This window comes from Brassica oleracea, chromosome C9 (genome assembly GCF_000695525.1).
Source record: "Brassica oleracea var. oleracea cultivar TO1000 chromosome C9, BOL, whole genome shotgun sequence".
NCBI lineage: Eukaryota > Viridiplantae > Streptophyta > Magnoliopsida > Brassicales > Brassicaceae > Brassica > Brassica oleracea.
The window spans coordinates 47,146,026-47,159,372 of NC_027756.1; the positions used below are offsets into that span (position 1 = coordinate 47,146,026).

General features: G+C 40.8%; 4 protein-coding genes across 5 annotated transcripts; all 4 read left to right on the plus strand.

The window, feature by feature from the left end:
* Nucleotides 1-1,212: 1,212 nt before the first annotated feature.
* On the plus strand, nucleotides 1,213-3,867 carry LOC106313486 (zinc finger protein VAR3, chloroplastic). The gene is given in 5 exon segments (XM_013751295.1): nucleotides 1,213-1,707; nucleotides 1,792-1,918; nucleotides 2,024-2,289; nucleotides 2,411-2,509; nucleotides 2,616-3,867. Coding segments are annotated over 5 exon segments (2,169 nt in total). The 5' UTR covers nucleotides 1,213-1,282.
* A 311-nt stretch (nucleotides 3,868-4,178) lies between these two features.
* LOC106319395 lies at nucleotides 4,179-6,439 on the plus strand. 2 transcript variants are annotated; one of them, XM_013757708.1, is made up of 6 exons: nucleotides 4,179-4,653; nucleotides 4,745-5,076; nucleotides 5,154-5,341; nucleotides 5,429-5,748; nucleotides 5,851-6,061; nucleotides 6,349-6,439. In XM_013757708.1, exons 1-4 carry the CDS (start codon nucleotides 4,242-4,244, stop codon nucleotides 5,745-5,747), a joined length of 1,251 nt encoding a protein of 416 aa, XP_013613162.1. In that variant the 5' UTR covers nucleotides 4,179-4,241; the 3' UTR covers nucleotide 5,748; nucleotides 5,851-6,061; nucleotides 6,349-6,439. The 2 variants fall into 2 exon arrangements, with proteins under 2 accessions (XP_013613162.1, XP_013613163.1); XM_013757709.1 differs by lacking the exon at nucleotides 6,349-6,439 and having other exon boundaries at nucleotides 5,429-5,776; nucleotides 5,851-6,130.
* On the plus strand, nucleotides 6,352-8,563 carry LOC106319396 (NADH--cytochrome b5 reductase 1-like). Its single transcript, XM_013757710.1, has 9 exons — nucleotides 6,352-6,598; nucleotides 6,835-6,976; nucleotides 7,079-7,169; nucleotides 7,262-7,339; nucleotides 7,436-7,516; nucleotides 7,603-7,692; nucleotides 7,785-7,850; nucleotides 7,945-8,031; nucleotides 8,203-8,563. Exons 1-9 carry the CDS (start codon nucleotides 6,481-6,483, stop codon nucleotides 8,215-8,217), a joined length of 768 nt encoding a protein of 255 aa, XP_013613164.1. The 5' UTR covers nucleotides 6,352-6,480; the 3' UTR covers nucleotides 8,218-8,563.
* Nucleotides 8,564-11,398: 2,835 nt separating this feature from the next.
* On the plus strand, nucleotides 11,399-13,291 carry LOC106319401 (ATP-dependent zinc metalloprotease FtsH). The gene is made up of 2 exons (XM_013757717.1): nucleotides 11,399-12,509; nucleotides 12,631-13,291. Exons 1-2 carry the CDS (start codon nucleotides 11,484-11,486, stop codon nucleotides 13,135-13,137), a joined length of 1,533 nt encoding a protein of 510 aa, XP_013613171.1. The 5' UTR covers nucleotides 11,399-11,483; the 3' UTR covers nucleotides 13,138-13,291.
* The last annotated feature ends 56 nt before the right edge of the window (nucleotides 13,292-13,347 follow it).

Sequence of the window (13,347 nt, forward strand, 5' to 3'; positions counted from 1 at the left end):
GTTTCAGCCATCAATGTACAAAGAATCATTTAGCTGAGTGGTATAAATGTTGTTGTTTGGATCTCAATAACCTGGGTTTGAGTCACAGACTTGACATTTTTTCATACTTTTTAATAGTGGGTTCCACAAATCGCTGATGTGTCGCATCAGGAGTGATACTAGACTTAGATTCATTACTTAATTAGAAATTGTCTTAGCCCACTGGAAGCCCAATAGAAGAGAAACGAAGAGACTCTTTTGCCAAACAATCGGCATCGGAGTTCTCTGATCTAGGGATGAAAACGAAATCAATAGTTTCAAACAAAGAATAGACATGGGCGATATCTGCCACTATGCCGATGATCTCTTTATTTGCATGTTTGTTGAAGATGGCTCGGATGAGCGTTTGTGAACCAGAGAAGACTAAGATTTGTGATGTGGATATTGGGCGCAGCTTGGAGTCATGCTTTAACAGCTAGAGCTTCCGTTATGAGGGGTGATCCAACGAAATTTTGGACTTGGGATCCCTTAAGATGGATGCGTCTACTGGAATCCGAAAAGATCCAAGCAAAGCCTGCCCTTTTTGAGTTTTATCGCAAGATGCATTGGTGTTGCAGGCAGTCCATGAATCTGAAGGTAAGCGATGGTTTGGAATCTTATGTGTTGTTCCTTGATGTGTGGATTTTATCGTTGACGTTGGTGCCATACACCATTCACGAGCTAAGGTGATTTTTTTATGAGCGATTTCTGTAGGTATAGAGCTGGAATTCTTGAAGAGTAGCTGGTTACGGGAGGTCCACAAACTCCAGCACATTGACGGAAAGATGTTACAGGAAACTCCCACAGGTGGTAGACATATCATCTGGCGAGATTTGACCAAACCGTCAGTGAAATCAATGGAGGCAGCTAGGTGAATTGCTTTTGTCAGCTGTATGAGGCTTCAAGCTTCTTGAGTAAACGAACAACTGAAATATATGTGTGTTCTCAATATAGGCTATAGAGTCTGTTTCCGACTTGACAAAAAAAAAGATCACAAAGTGTTTTTGATAAGTCACAAATCAAATGGCCTTTAGTAAAATCTTGACAACACAACCGTTGATAAGAAAGATAAAGAAGTAATTAAGTACATCCATGATGTTAAGCCCATATGGTACAAACAGCACATGGACTTGCTTCACAATGTAGCCTATGTAAGCCCATTAGGCCCATACTTTATAGAAAAAAAGTGAAGAAATAATTATTTCACGGTTAACTGAAAAAATCCAATCCTCCGCCGAACGGTCGCCGTCGAAGAGGAGAGACGATGAACAACTCCACCAGAATCCTCTCCCTCTTTTCTCCTCCTCCCCCTATCTTACGTGGCCTCTTCATCAGCCGCTTAACCAATCTCCGCTGTCTCCACCGTCTCGCCTCTGCTCCTTCCTCCGTTGACTCGTCCCATCGACGTTCTCCGTTGTCTTTTCCGCCGCTTATCTCTACGATACCTATCGCGCGGTTCCATACTCACCGAGTTCGCGTCTCCGCCTCCGATTCTGTTCCTTCTTATCACCACCAGCTGCCTGAATGGGCGGAGCTGATCAAGTCTCTCTCCAAAGCTGGCTACTTTACAGATTCCGCGCCAAGTTCCGGTTTTGAAAACGAGTTCTTTCCCGGTTTACCGGAAGAGTTTCTCCTTCGTCCAGTGATTGCTTGCTTGGCTCTAGCTCGTGATCGACCCGAGTTGCTTGAGTAAGTTAGCTGACATTTCCATCTAGTTTAAACTCTCCTTTCGTCGGATATTATTAGAATGGTTTCTTTTGTTGATGTTATTAGAATGGTTTCGAGGAGAGATGTTCAAGTGGTGGTGGAGAATGTGAAGCCGTTCTTGTTTAGGACAGGTCCTGATTCTCTCAAAAGGATGAGCCTTTACCTTACAAGTGGTCGTCAGGGCATTGGTAAGGTTAAAAAAAAAAGGTTACTCTTTTAGAGTTGGTAGCTTACAGACAATCTCGTTTCAGTGTTGAGATTGTGTCGTGATGGTTTGATCCTTTGTGTTTTGGATTAGGTAGTGGATATGGATAAGGCGAGTACATTGGATTTGATGAGGCTTATTTTGAGTTATGTTGTGGATTTTGCTTCTTCTGAGGGAATCAAACACCATGACCGAGAGATCATGGAGTCGTCGGTTCGAAACCTTTTGAGCGAGATAGCAAAGATGAGCTTTCGTACTCCTGAGTCGAACGGCGCAATGCAAAATAAGTTCTCGGAGAGAAATGGAGGTTCATTTCAGAAGAACGTTGAGATGAAACGAGGTGACTGGATTTGCTCGAGGTATGAATGAGTTAGTTGGATTCTCAGTAGCCTTTTGATATAAATCTCAGAGTACTTGTTGAAATGGTATATCACTGACTATACACTGTCTTTCATATGGTGTGGGAACTTGTTGAAACAGGTGCAGTGGCATGAACTTTGCGAGAAATGTCAAATGCTTCCAGTGTGATGAAGCAAGACCAAAGAGACAGCTAACTGGTAGCGAATGGGAGTGTCCTCAGTAAGCAACTATTTTTGTTTTCTCTGCTGCTTTATGGTCAATGCAACGATGAATGGTGAGTTTAACTTTCCCTTTTCTTTCTAATTTGTTTCAATTCAACCATCAGATGCGATTTTTACAATTATGGGAGGAACATAGCGTGCTTAAGATGCGACTGCAAGAGACCCAGGGACTTCTCACTCAATTCAGCTAACTCTGGCTCTGCTCACTCGAAGGATCCTGAACTTGAGAGAAGACTGGTGGAAAATGAAGAGAAAGCACAGAGGTGGTTTAGTAAACTAGCGCAGGGTGGTGGTTCTGATGCAAACAGTGTTGATACAGATGAAGATTTCCCAGAGATTATGCCTTTGAGGAAAGGAGTGAATAGATATGTTGTTAACACGAGAAAGACACCTCTTGAGAGAAGGTTGGCTAATACTGAGACAGATGGAACTAAAACGAATAGGAGCTTGAATGAGATTCTCGGTTCTTCGTCCTCTTCGGCTTCTTCCACGAGGTTTGAATCCTCTCAGGTAGTTAACTCTGATTTTGTCCCGTTCGTGCCACTACCTTCCGATATGTTTGCCAAGAAGCCTGACAAGGAGGACACACAGATAGGTCTGACCGCCAGCTACCAGATGGGCGGTGTCTCAGAGGACGTTGGAGGCGTCTACAAAGAGGACAAGTCAAATGCAAGTGTTTATGGCGAAGAAAGAGATGAGAAAGAATCAGATTGGTTAAAGAAGATCACAGAACTGCACAAGGTTTCTGATCCTGAAAGCTCAATACCGGAAGAGAATTCTCCTGAGAAAATGCCAATGCGTATAGGAGAGAATCAGTATGCGGTTAGCAGGAAGAAAGACCGTTCACTGCCTTCTCCAGCAAACAAGAGATGAATGTCCATTGAGACAAAAGACTCAGACTTTGCCCCTTTTGTGCCCTTCCCACCTGACCACTTCGCCAAACACAAACAGCCAGAGGAAACAACTACAACAGCACATACTATTCCAGCTCCGGCAACAACAAAATACCCTTCTCAGGTAGTGCAAGAACAACCAAGAGAACCAACGGCAGAGAAGATAAGAAATGGAAAGAGTTTGGAGGGTTCGTTAGTGAAGGAGCCTGACTTGTTGGACATGTCGGAGGAAGCTAAAGCAGAGAGATGGTTTAAACGAGTGGCTGAGATTAAGAACATATCAGAGCTAAGTCAGATCCCTGACGAAGATTTCCCGTCGATTATGCCAATGAGGAAAGGAGTGAATAGGTTTGTCGTCAGCAAAAGAAAAACTCCACTAGAACGGCGTTTAGCTTCTCAACGCCAGCAGAGAGATCCTCCTCCGATCACCGATTCCGATCCAGCTAGTAACAGAGATACATGAACTTGTAACAACAATTTTTGCAGTGTAATTTACAGTACCACTATTTTATTATTTATTACAAAATTATGATATTTATCACATCTATAAAGTAATAAACAAAATTATAAAAAAGAGTAGGCCTGAGAGACTAGAAGAAAGCATCTTTCTTCCATATAACTTCATGAACCAATACCTTCATGTAATAAACAATTAAGGTATAATGCAAAGAGCATCCTAACCAACTCTTGAAGCCATTTGTTTACAAGCATTTAACCAAGATGACGTCGTTTCTATCTGATAAAATAAAAGTCAAAACTTCTCTCTTTCGAGACGTGGCTTAACCATTTATCTCAAACTTCTCTGGCGCTCTAGCTTCTCTCTCTCCCCCCGCTTCCATGTCTTTCCTCGCAATCTCCACGAAGAAATGGGCGAGACAATCCGGGACAGCCATTCACGCCGCCCTATCTTTACTCGTCTTCTTCTTCCTCGACCTCACCGACGCGATACTCTGCGTCGTTTACGTGCTCCTAGACGAGATTCTGGAGGGAAAATCCCAAAGCTGTTACTGCAACGCGTCTCCTCATACCACCGGTGAAAATGAGGTTTCAGAGACTTTATTAAAGAGGAGAAACGTTTTCCGGGAAATGGGTTTTCTCGGGTTCGCGAGAAGGTTCAAGCTTTCCGGGAGAATGGTGAAGTCTGAGAAGGCTCATAGATGGTCAGATTGTGGATGCCAATCTTGCAACTCGTGGACGAAGAACGAAGATGGGAATCTTCACGTCGTAGTCAAAGATTCAACTCCTCAAGGTGTCAAATATTATTTAAAAACAATACGTTTTTTATATGTTTGCTAACGATTGAATTTTAATTTTTTTTTTTCATGTTTGATAAAAAACAGAGGACTCTGTTCAAGAACCGTCTGAGAATGTAATATTCATACACGGTTTCATGGGTTCATCTTATTTCTGGACAGAGACTGTGTTCGAACACGTTAAAGAAGATCGTTACAGGCTCTTTGCGGTCGATCTTTTGGGATTTGGGGAGAGTCCTAAGCCGAGAGACAGTCTCTATACGTTGAGGGATCATGTAGAAAGGATAGAGAGATCAGTCATCAAGCCTTACCAGTTAGGTTCGTTTCATGTGGTTGCACATTCAATGGGGTGCTTGATTGCTCTTGCTTTGGCTGCTAAACACTCAACCATCGTAAAATCAGTTACTCTTGTCGCGCCGGTGAGAGATTAGTTTGTTGTCTTATTATCTTATGTTTCAGTTTTATTCGTGAGCTAATGTGTGTTTTGACATTTCAGCCTTATTTTCCTTCATCTCTTGAAGAGTCGGTCTTGACCCGAATCGCTGGAAAGCGACTCTGGCCACCACTAGCGTTTGGTACTGCGGTCATGTCGTGGTACGAACATGTTGGTCGATGCGTTTGTTTCATAGTCTGCAAGCATCATAAGATATGGGAATCGCTCATCAAGCTATGTACTGGTAAAAGGTAAAAACATTTCAACCGGTTTTGTTATTTTGGTTCGGTTTAATGATCAGCATGTTTATTGTTTAGTAAAGATTTGGTCTTTGTTAGGGAGATTCCTTGGAAGATAAAGGACATAACAAGACACACACATCACTCTGCATGGCATTGTATGCACAATGTGATTTGCGGTGGGTCCAAATTCGCGGATAAACATCTTGAAACCCTTGTAAACTCCGGTGTTAAGATTCACTTGATGCAAGGCGACCGTGATGAAATGGTTCCATTGCATTGCTCTGGTGATATGAAGAGGAGTTTTCCGGCGGTGGAAGTTGAGATTGTTGTTGGTGCTGATCACGAGAGTGTTATAGGCGGAAGAAGAGAAGAGTTTGTTGAGAAACTGGAGAGCATTTGGGGTTCATGTAGATAAGGCTCTAGTTACTAAAAACTCTGGATCAAGTCAGTTTGGTACAAAACAATACAAGAAACCAAAATTCTAATTGCTGATTCTTGTTCTTCTCTTTGATCTGAAGGATGGATACCAAACTGGGAACATGAGCAAGGTGATAAGGGCACGGAGCAAGCAAAGTATCAACCGGAGTCTTCTTGAACGTATCTCCGCTCACAATGTAGATGCAAGCTTTCCCAATTTCATCACAAGTTCACACAATAAGCCCCTTTTGGTGGACCAAGTTACTAGGCTGAGACACAGGATACATTGTCTTGTAATCCAAGGGAATTTAGGTATAGAAACCGTCATTAACATGCTCCAGTAATCTTGTGCTTAATCACGTAAATGTCCATTCAATGACACGCGATCTCTCCATTGATTAGCTGCAAACTCGTAAATAGCAGTGAACTCTAACCGGACCTAAACCATAATTATGTAGAAATGAATTTGGAAGACCCTCAAGATCTTGCACACTCGACCACTGGATTCAAACAGTGATCTCATATAGTTTTCGATTATTTTTTTTTTTAACTCCGGTCAAAATAAAATGTAGTTAGAAATAACGTCATGGGGGTGTTAGGTCTACCAGCTCCCATCCCTTCGTTTTAATGGCGGAGATAACAAGCTAAAGAGACTCCTCGCTAAAAGAAGTGATCTTGCTCCCAGTCTCTTCTTCCCCCATTCTCTCTCTTTCTTCCTTTCATTTCTCGCCATGGATACAGAGTTCCTCCAAAACCTCGATCGCCAGATTCTCTTGGGCGTCTTCGTCGCTTTCGTCGCAGTTGGTGCTGGTGCTGCTTACTATCTCTCTTCCTCCAAAAAACGCAGAGGTTGGTTCTATCCCCCCAAATTCAAAACCTTTTCAGTTTTCACAATGCCTATCTTATTCCCCTGAAAAAAAGCATGAAACTTTTTTTTGTATAAGTTTAGGCAAAGATTTGTATAGAGTTCGTCCGTGTTTGGAAGGTTGAATTAGCCTACATCAATGTTAAAAAATTGAGCCTTTTGTGGTCGTTTTTGTAATTGTCTACTTGTTTCAGCTTGGGTTTTGTTGGATTATATATAGGGTGTTTGGATCCGGAGAACTTCAAGGAGTTCAAGCTTGTTAAGAAGCAGCAACTTAGTCACAATGTGGCTAAATTCGTATTTGAGCTTCCTACTTCTTCCTCCGTCTTGGGTCTTCCCATTGGTCAACACATCAGCTGCAGGTTTTGCTATGAACATATTCATATGTAAACCTTAGTTTAGGTTCTGTGTTTGGAGAGGCTTTAATTGGTGTTATGATGAAATATAATGAATTTTGTCCATAGGGGAAAGGATGCTCAAGGAGAGGATGTTATTAAGCCCTACACTCCCACAACCTTAGATTCTGACCTTGGACGTTTTGAACTTGTTATTAAGGTGTGTATATATATGCTTTTACTCTCTCACTCAGCTTGACTCGGTTTTTGTATTCTCACTAATTCAGCTATGAAAATCTCGTTGCCAACTAGATGTATCCGCAAGGAAGGATGTCTCATCATTTCAGGGAGATGCGTGTTGGAGACCATCTTGCTGTTAAGGGACCAAAGGTACTCACTACTTTATTAACTCAGATGTTAATGTTATCTCAAAATTGTCATTAAATCTTAAACTTTTTGTTGTTTTGTTACATTTGAACTTGCCAGGGCAGATTCAAGTATCAGCCAGGCCAGTTTAGAGCATTTGGAATGCTTGCTGGAGGTTCAGGCATCACTCCCATGTTCCAAGTATGTCTCATACGTTTGCGTGTTTAATATTATGTTTTGCAGCCAATGTATATGCTTAAACCGTATTTTGTTTCTCTCTTTTGAAGGTGGCAAGAGCGATTCTAGAAAACCCAACAGACAAGACAAAGGTGCACCTCATTTACGCCAATGTTACATCCGAAGACATTCTCTTAAAGGTAAAAAGAAAGAGTCTATCACCTTGTACTAGTCGAGAACATATAGATTGTTTTCAAACTCTAAATATTATGTGACGCAATACTTCTTTCAGGAAGAATTGGAGAGTCTTACAGCCAATTACCCAGATCAATTCAAAATCTACTATGTTCTGAACCAGGTTAGCCACCAAATCCAAATGTTTCGGCGTTCTTCTAGAGTAACTCTTTCTTGATGCTTTTTTTGGTTCAATCTTGTGTGGCAAATATGATTAGCCTCCGGAGACATGGGATGGTGGTGTTGGATTTGTATCGAAAGAAATGATTCAGTCCCATTGCCCTGCACCAGCATCTGATATTCAGGTAGAATACCTTTCCATTGTTACTTGATCTTAAACATACCACAGTCATCACTGTTTCCAACTCTAAATCTCTATGTGAAACAAAACCAAGAACACTGCAAGTGAATGAAACACTTGACAAGAAGTAATTTGAGTGATGAACATAAGATTGGTGTATATGTTTGAATTGCAGATCCTAAGATGTTGACCACCGCCTATGAACAAGGCCATGGCTGCAAACCTTGAAGCTCTTGGTTACTCTCCAGAGATGCAATTCCAGTTCTGATCTAAAATCTCTGCTTCTGATTGCTTCTCCACAAAAGGAGCTATTTAAGAAAAAAACTCATTATCTCTGATCAATAATTTTAGTTACATTCCCAACTGAGAGTTGCTGTCTTAATTGAGTGAGAGTTGTGTTTCTGTTCCAAGTTTGTTTGACCGTTTGTTATCTCGTTGGAAGTTCTGATTTATTGGTAAAAGATTTGGTTAGGCATTTGGTTTAGTTGTACCGGTTTGGTTTGGTTTGGTATTCATATAAAGACTTGATAGTGACATGGACATCGACATCAACATGACCTGCCCTATATGTTTGTTTTGGTCTGTTGCAATCAATTTGGGCTACTGGCCCTACTAGGCATGAATCATGAGTCACTTTAATAGCATTTGCTATAAAAAGGATGACTGAAATTGATTTTTGATGAAAAGATTATTATTATAGAAAACCTTTATTTTGTTCTTTTCAATAACTTTTTTGAATTGCAGAATACTTTTATGAAGTTACTAGTCTGTTTTTTGGGTTAAAAATGTATATATCATTCAAAAAATGAAGTGAAAGATGTTTCAGTAAGTAGCTAATAAACTGCAAAACCATGAAAAAAAATCATCTCTTTGTTAAGAATGTAAATATCCTTCTAAAAAATGAAGTGAAGTGAAAGTGTGTTACAATAAGTTTAATAAAGTATTTCCTTCTCTCATCAACTATCATCTTACCAAACTTTTCTCTTGACATCATAGTCATACTGCTAGTGACATTATAAAATGAAATGTTGGTGAACGATGAATAATGCTTTGTTGTTGAGAGAAAAAAATATATTTTAATATAAATTTAGTTTTGAAGTATAGGCTAGCGATAGAGAATTTTGGAAGGTCCTCTCTCCTTCAGCTCTGTCATCTCTCTTCGATCCGACACAGAGGAAGGATGAGATGAACCTCAGCCGGAGTTATTCTAACTCCGTTTCGATCGGTTTAATTCTGGGAGGCGGTGATTTCTCTACACCGTCCTCGCTAGCTTCGGATTCCGGGAATTGGTGGCTCCGCCAGCACTAGATTCGTCGGTTTTCGGTTCCGGGAAGCGGTGGCTCTGACAGCACCGTTTTTCTCCGGCTTCTTGGTCTGTGATCCTCGCTTTTGCGCTCTCTTCGCTCAATCGACTCTCGATCTGAGACTCCACGTTGGCTGTTCTTGGATCGATCGTAGATGATTGATTTGATTCTTCAAAGTGTGGATCGGTGGTGGGTTTGAAGGGTTCGAGGACGGTGTTGGGTCGCGTCTCTTTCCGACTAAGGGTGTCGGCAGCGTCTTGCATGTCGGGGAAGAGCGGAGGCGATCTGATCTTGCGACACGTGTCCTCGAGTGAAGGTTTCGATAAGATGAAGCGGCCTTGTGACACGTGTTCCTCGCTGGTGAGGATCTTAACACGTGTCCTGACCACGAAACACGCGTGCTGCGTTTTGGCGCTGATCTGTTTGAGGTTTTGGGCTGCGGCCCACTTTAGCTTGTTAAGGTTGCCCTCGATATTGTTAAAAAGCATATTTTGATATATTAAAGTAGGTACGCCACGGTCCAAAGAAAGATGAACTCATGACTCAGCAGTACACTTACTTTTCTCTTCTTGGTTATGAATCACATTATCCATTGTTACTCTGACACGTACCTCTCCCTCTTACATTTCTTTACTGATGGAATTACAACACGCAATAAGAAGTCCCACATGCTACATCGCGACAATATAGCGCATCTTTTTGCTTTTTGGTCTTTTATGGGTCAATCATCAAATGTCATAAATACCAATGTTTAAAAGTTAAATTCCAACCATAAATAGTTACTGTAATATCCAAACTTATTAACATACAAAAATCTCCAAAACTGTTATCCAAGGCCAAAAGTACCAGCGTAATAGGTTTTGCTATTGGTAGGAATGACTTTTAAAAGATAATAAAAGTTTTTGGTTGTTTTGGCAGGTAATCGAGTTACAGAAAAATCAAGTTTGTAATGGTCTTCTTTTACGTAAGTGTATATTCTTGCAAGTTATCAGTCATCACCACCTGAACAAACTAAGCAAAATCCAACATGTATAACCATATATATAATATTAATTACCGTAAGTTGGTTATCACAATTACAATTTATAAAGTTTTCTGTGAAGCCACGTGACGTTTCCAACATAACTAAACAAGGTTATCTATATATCACTCTCACAAAACAAGAAAAAGAAAAGAAAACTTTCTTATTTCGTGATTATTAGAACTTGAATCTATGTGAAAACATTTATTCAATATTTAAATGGGAATATTTATACACCATGCATGTATCATATTCGTTTTTCTATGTATAATACTGATGTTGTCGTCATCATGTATTATGATGCATGCCGATTAGATTATTCACTTGCGTATGAGTAGATAGCTTTGTTGTTGACAATATACGTAGTTTTGTGACATATTACGAAAGAAGTTATATCACATTATCAGTAAATAATGACTAAACAAATCCAAACTAATCAATTGAAAAGGTTTTGAACCGTTCCATGAAAAAGAATTAAGATATCGAATCTGAGAACAAACTACATAAGCTGACCCAATTACATTCATATACATTAGGGCATCTCCGTCCCCGTGGAGTAAAAGTGAATATGAAATAAAAAATATTTCAACCTAACTTCATATCTCACTCTATAATAAAATTTATTCTATAAATAGAATAATTTATTTTTTGTTTGTTCATCACTCCATTATAAAATAAAAAATAGAGTAGAATTTAAAGTAATTTTATTCAATTTTCATTTTTACTCTATTTTTTTTTTTTAAAAATAGAGTTTTGGAGTCTTCAATCTTCATTTGTCACGCAATAAATATTAAAAAAAAGACCTTTCGTATGAGTTAAAATTGGAAAATAAATGGACATACTCTTCGTGGAAATTTTCCAAGAGTTTCTTTTGTCATCTTTCTACTTTTTATTTATTTTACTTTTTCCATTTTAAGGGTCAATTATCATCTACGCATCCATTGAATTAATAAGACAATGAGATCTTAAGTGTTAAGGGGACTAATAATGTCTTTTAACCCCAAGTGAAACCTTCTTCCTTAAGCTTCTCTCATTCTTTATATATCTCTTTTAACATCTCTCTTTCACTCTCTCCATCTTCAACAAACACAACAGTAGAAACAGAGAAGAAAAAAAAAACAGAGAGACACGATGTTTTTCTCAACAGATCTTCCCTCACCTACGTCGTTCTTCACAGCGTACGCATCAATGGCTGGTTACATGATGATGATTCGATCAATGGCTCATGAGCTCATCCCAGCACCAATCCAAGACTTCATCTACTCTTCTCTCCGGTCTCTGTTCCACCGCTCTTCCTCCACGACTCTGACTCTAACCATCGACGACGACAACATGGGGATGAGCAACGAGATCTACCGAGCCGCTCAGACCTATCTCTCCACCAAGATCAGTCCAGACGCCATCAGGCTCAGAATCAGCAAAGGCCACAAAGACAAACACGTCAACTTGTACCTCAGCGACGGAGAAATCGTCAACGATGTGTACCAAGACGTCGAGCTGAAGTGGATATTCGTCACAGACGGCGGAGGAGACAAGAAAAGCGGCGGCGGCGGAGGTGGCGGAAGAGGAGGAAGAGGCGGCGGCGGAGGGAGGAGAAGCTCTGTCGACGACGACGGTAAAAGCGAGTACTTCGAGCTGAGTTTCGACAAGAAGCATAAAGACTTGATCCTAAACTCTTACATCCCTTACGTCGAGACCAAAGCTAAAGAGATCAGAGACGAGAGGAGGATCCTGATGCTGCATTCTCTCAACTCTCTCCGGTGGGAACCGGTCATCCTCGAGCATCCTTCCACCTTCGAGACCATGGCCATGGAAGACGAGCTCAAGCGTGACGTCATCGCCGATCTTGACCGGTTCATAAGGAGGAAAGATTTTTACAAGAGGGTGGGGAAAGCTTGGAAGAGGGGTTACTTGCTGTACGGGCCGCCGGGAACCGGGAAGTCTAGTTTGGTTGCAGCCATGGCGAACTACCTCAAGTTTGATGTCTATGATCTTCAGCTGGCGAGTGTGATGCGTGACTCTGACCTGAGGAGGCTCTTGCTAGCGACACGTAACCGCTCGATTCTTGTCATTGAAGATATCGACTGTGCGGTGGATTTGCCCAATAGAGTGGAGCAACAACAGCCTGGTGAAGGCAAGAACCGTGGCGAGTCTCAGGTTTGGTTCTGTCTTCTATGGATCTGTTACGGTTAAATCAAACTGAACCAAACCGAAATCGATACTAATTACTATACTTTTTATTAGTGTATTTAATTGGCATTTTTCTTGTGTGTTTTAGGGTCCTTTGACGTTATCAGGGCTGCTGAATTTCATAGACGGGTTATGGTCAAGCTGTGGAGACGAGCGGATAATAATATTCACGACGAACCATAAAGATAGGCTTGACCCGGCATTACTACGTCCGGGTCGTATGGATATGCACATTTACATGGGACATTGCACTTTCCAAGGATTCAAGACTCTAGCCTCTAACTATTTGTGCTTGAACGACACAACGATGCCACACCGTCTTTACCCGGAGATAGAGCGACTGATGGAAGGGGGTGTGATTACGCCGGCACAAGTGGCAGAGGAGCTGATGAAAAGTGAGGATGCTGACATGGCGCTTGAGGGTTTGGTGAGTGTTTTAGAGAGGATGAGGTTTAAAGCTGATGAATCGAGTCAGGTGATTATGAAGGAGGAGGGTAGATTGGAGATGGATGAGATGGCATTAAAGCGTGATGCTGAGGGTTCTCCGAGGAAGAATCGTAAAAGGATTAAGAAACTTGTTCTGTTTTGGACCTAAGACAGTGTGTTAGAAACTTATGTGATCCAGTATTTAGCTCAAATAAGAAAGATTATGAGGAAGACATAAATAGACCGAAGAGCCGTGCTATTGTAAAAGTTAACAAGATTGTTTTGAAATCTCTGATGATATAAATTAAGTGTTTTTAAAAATTTCTTATATATTTTCTATATATATAGGGTTGTGAATCGTTATAGACCCACTAAGAAA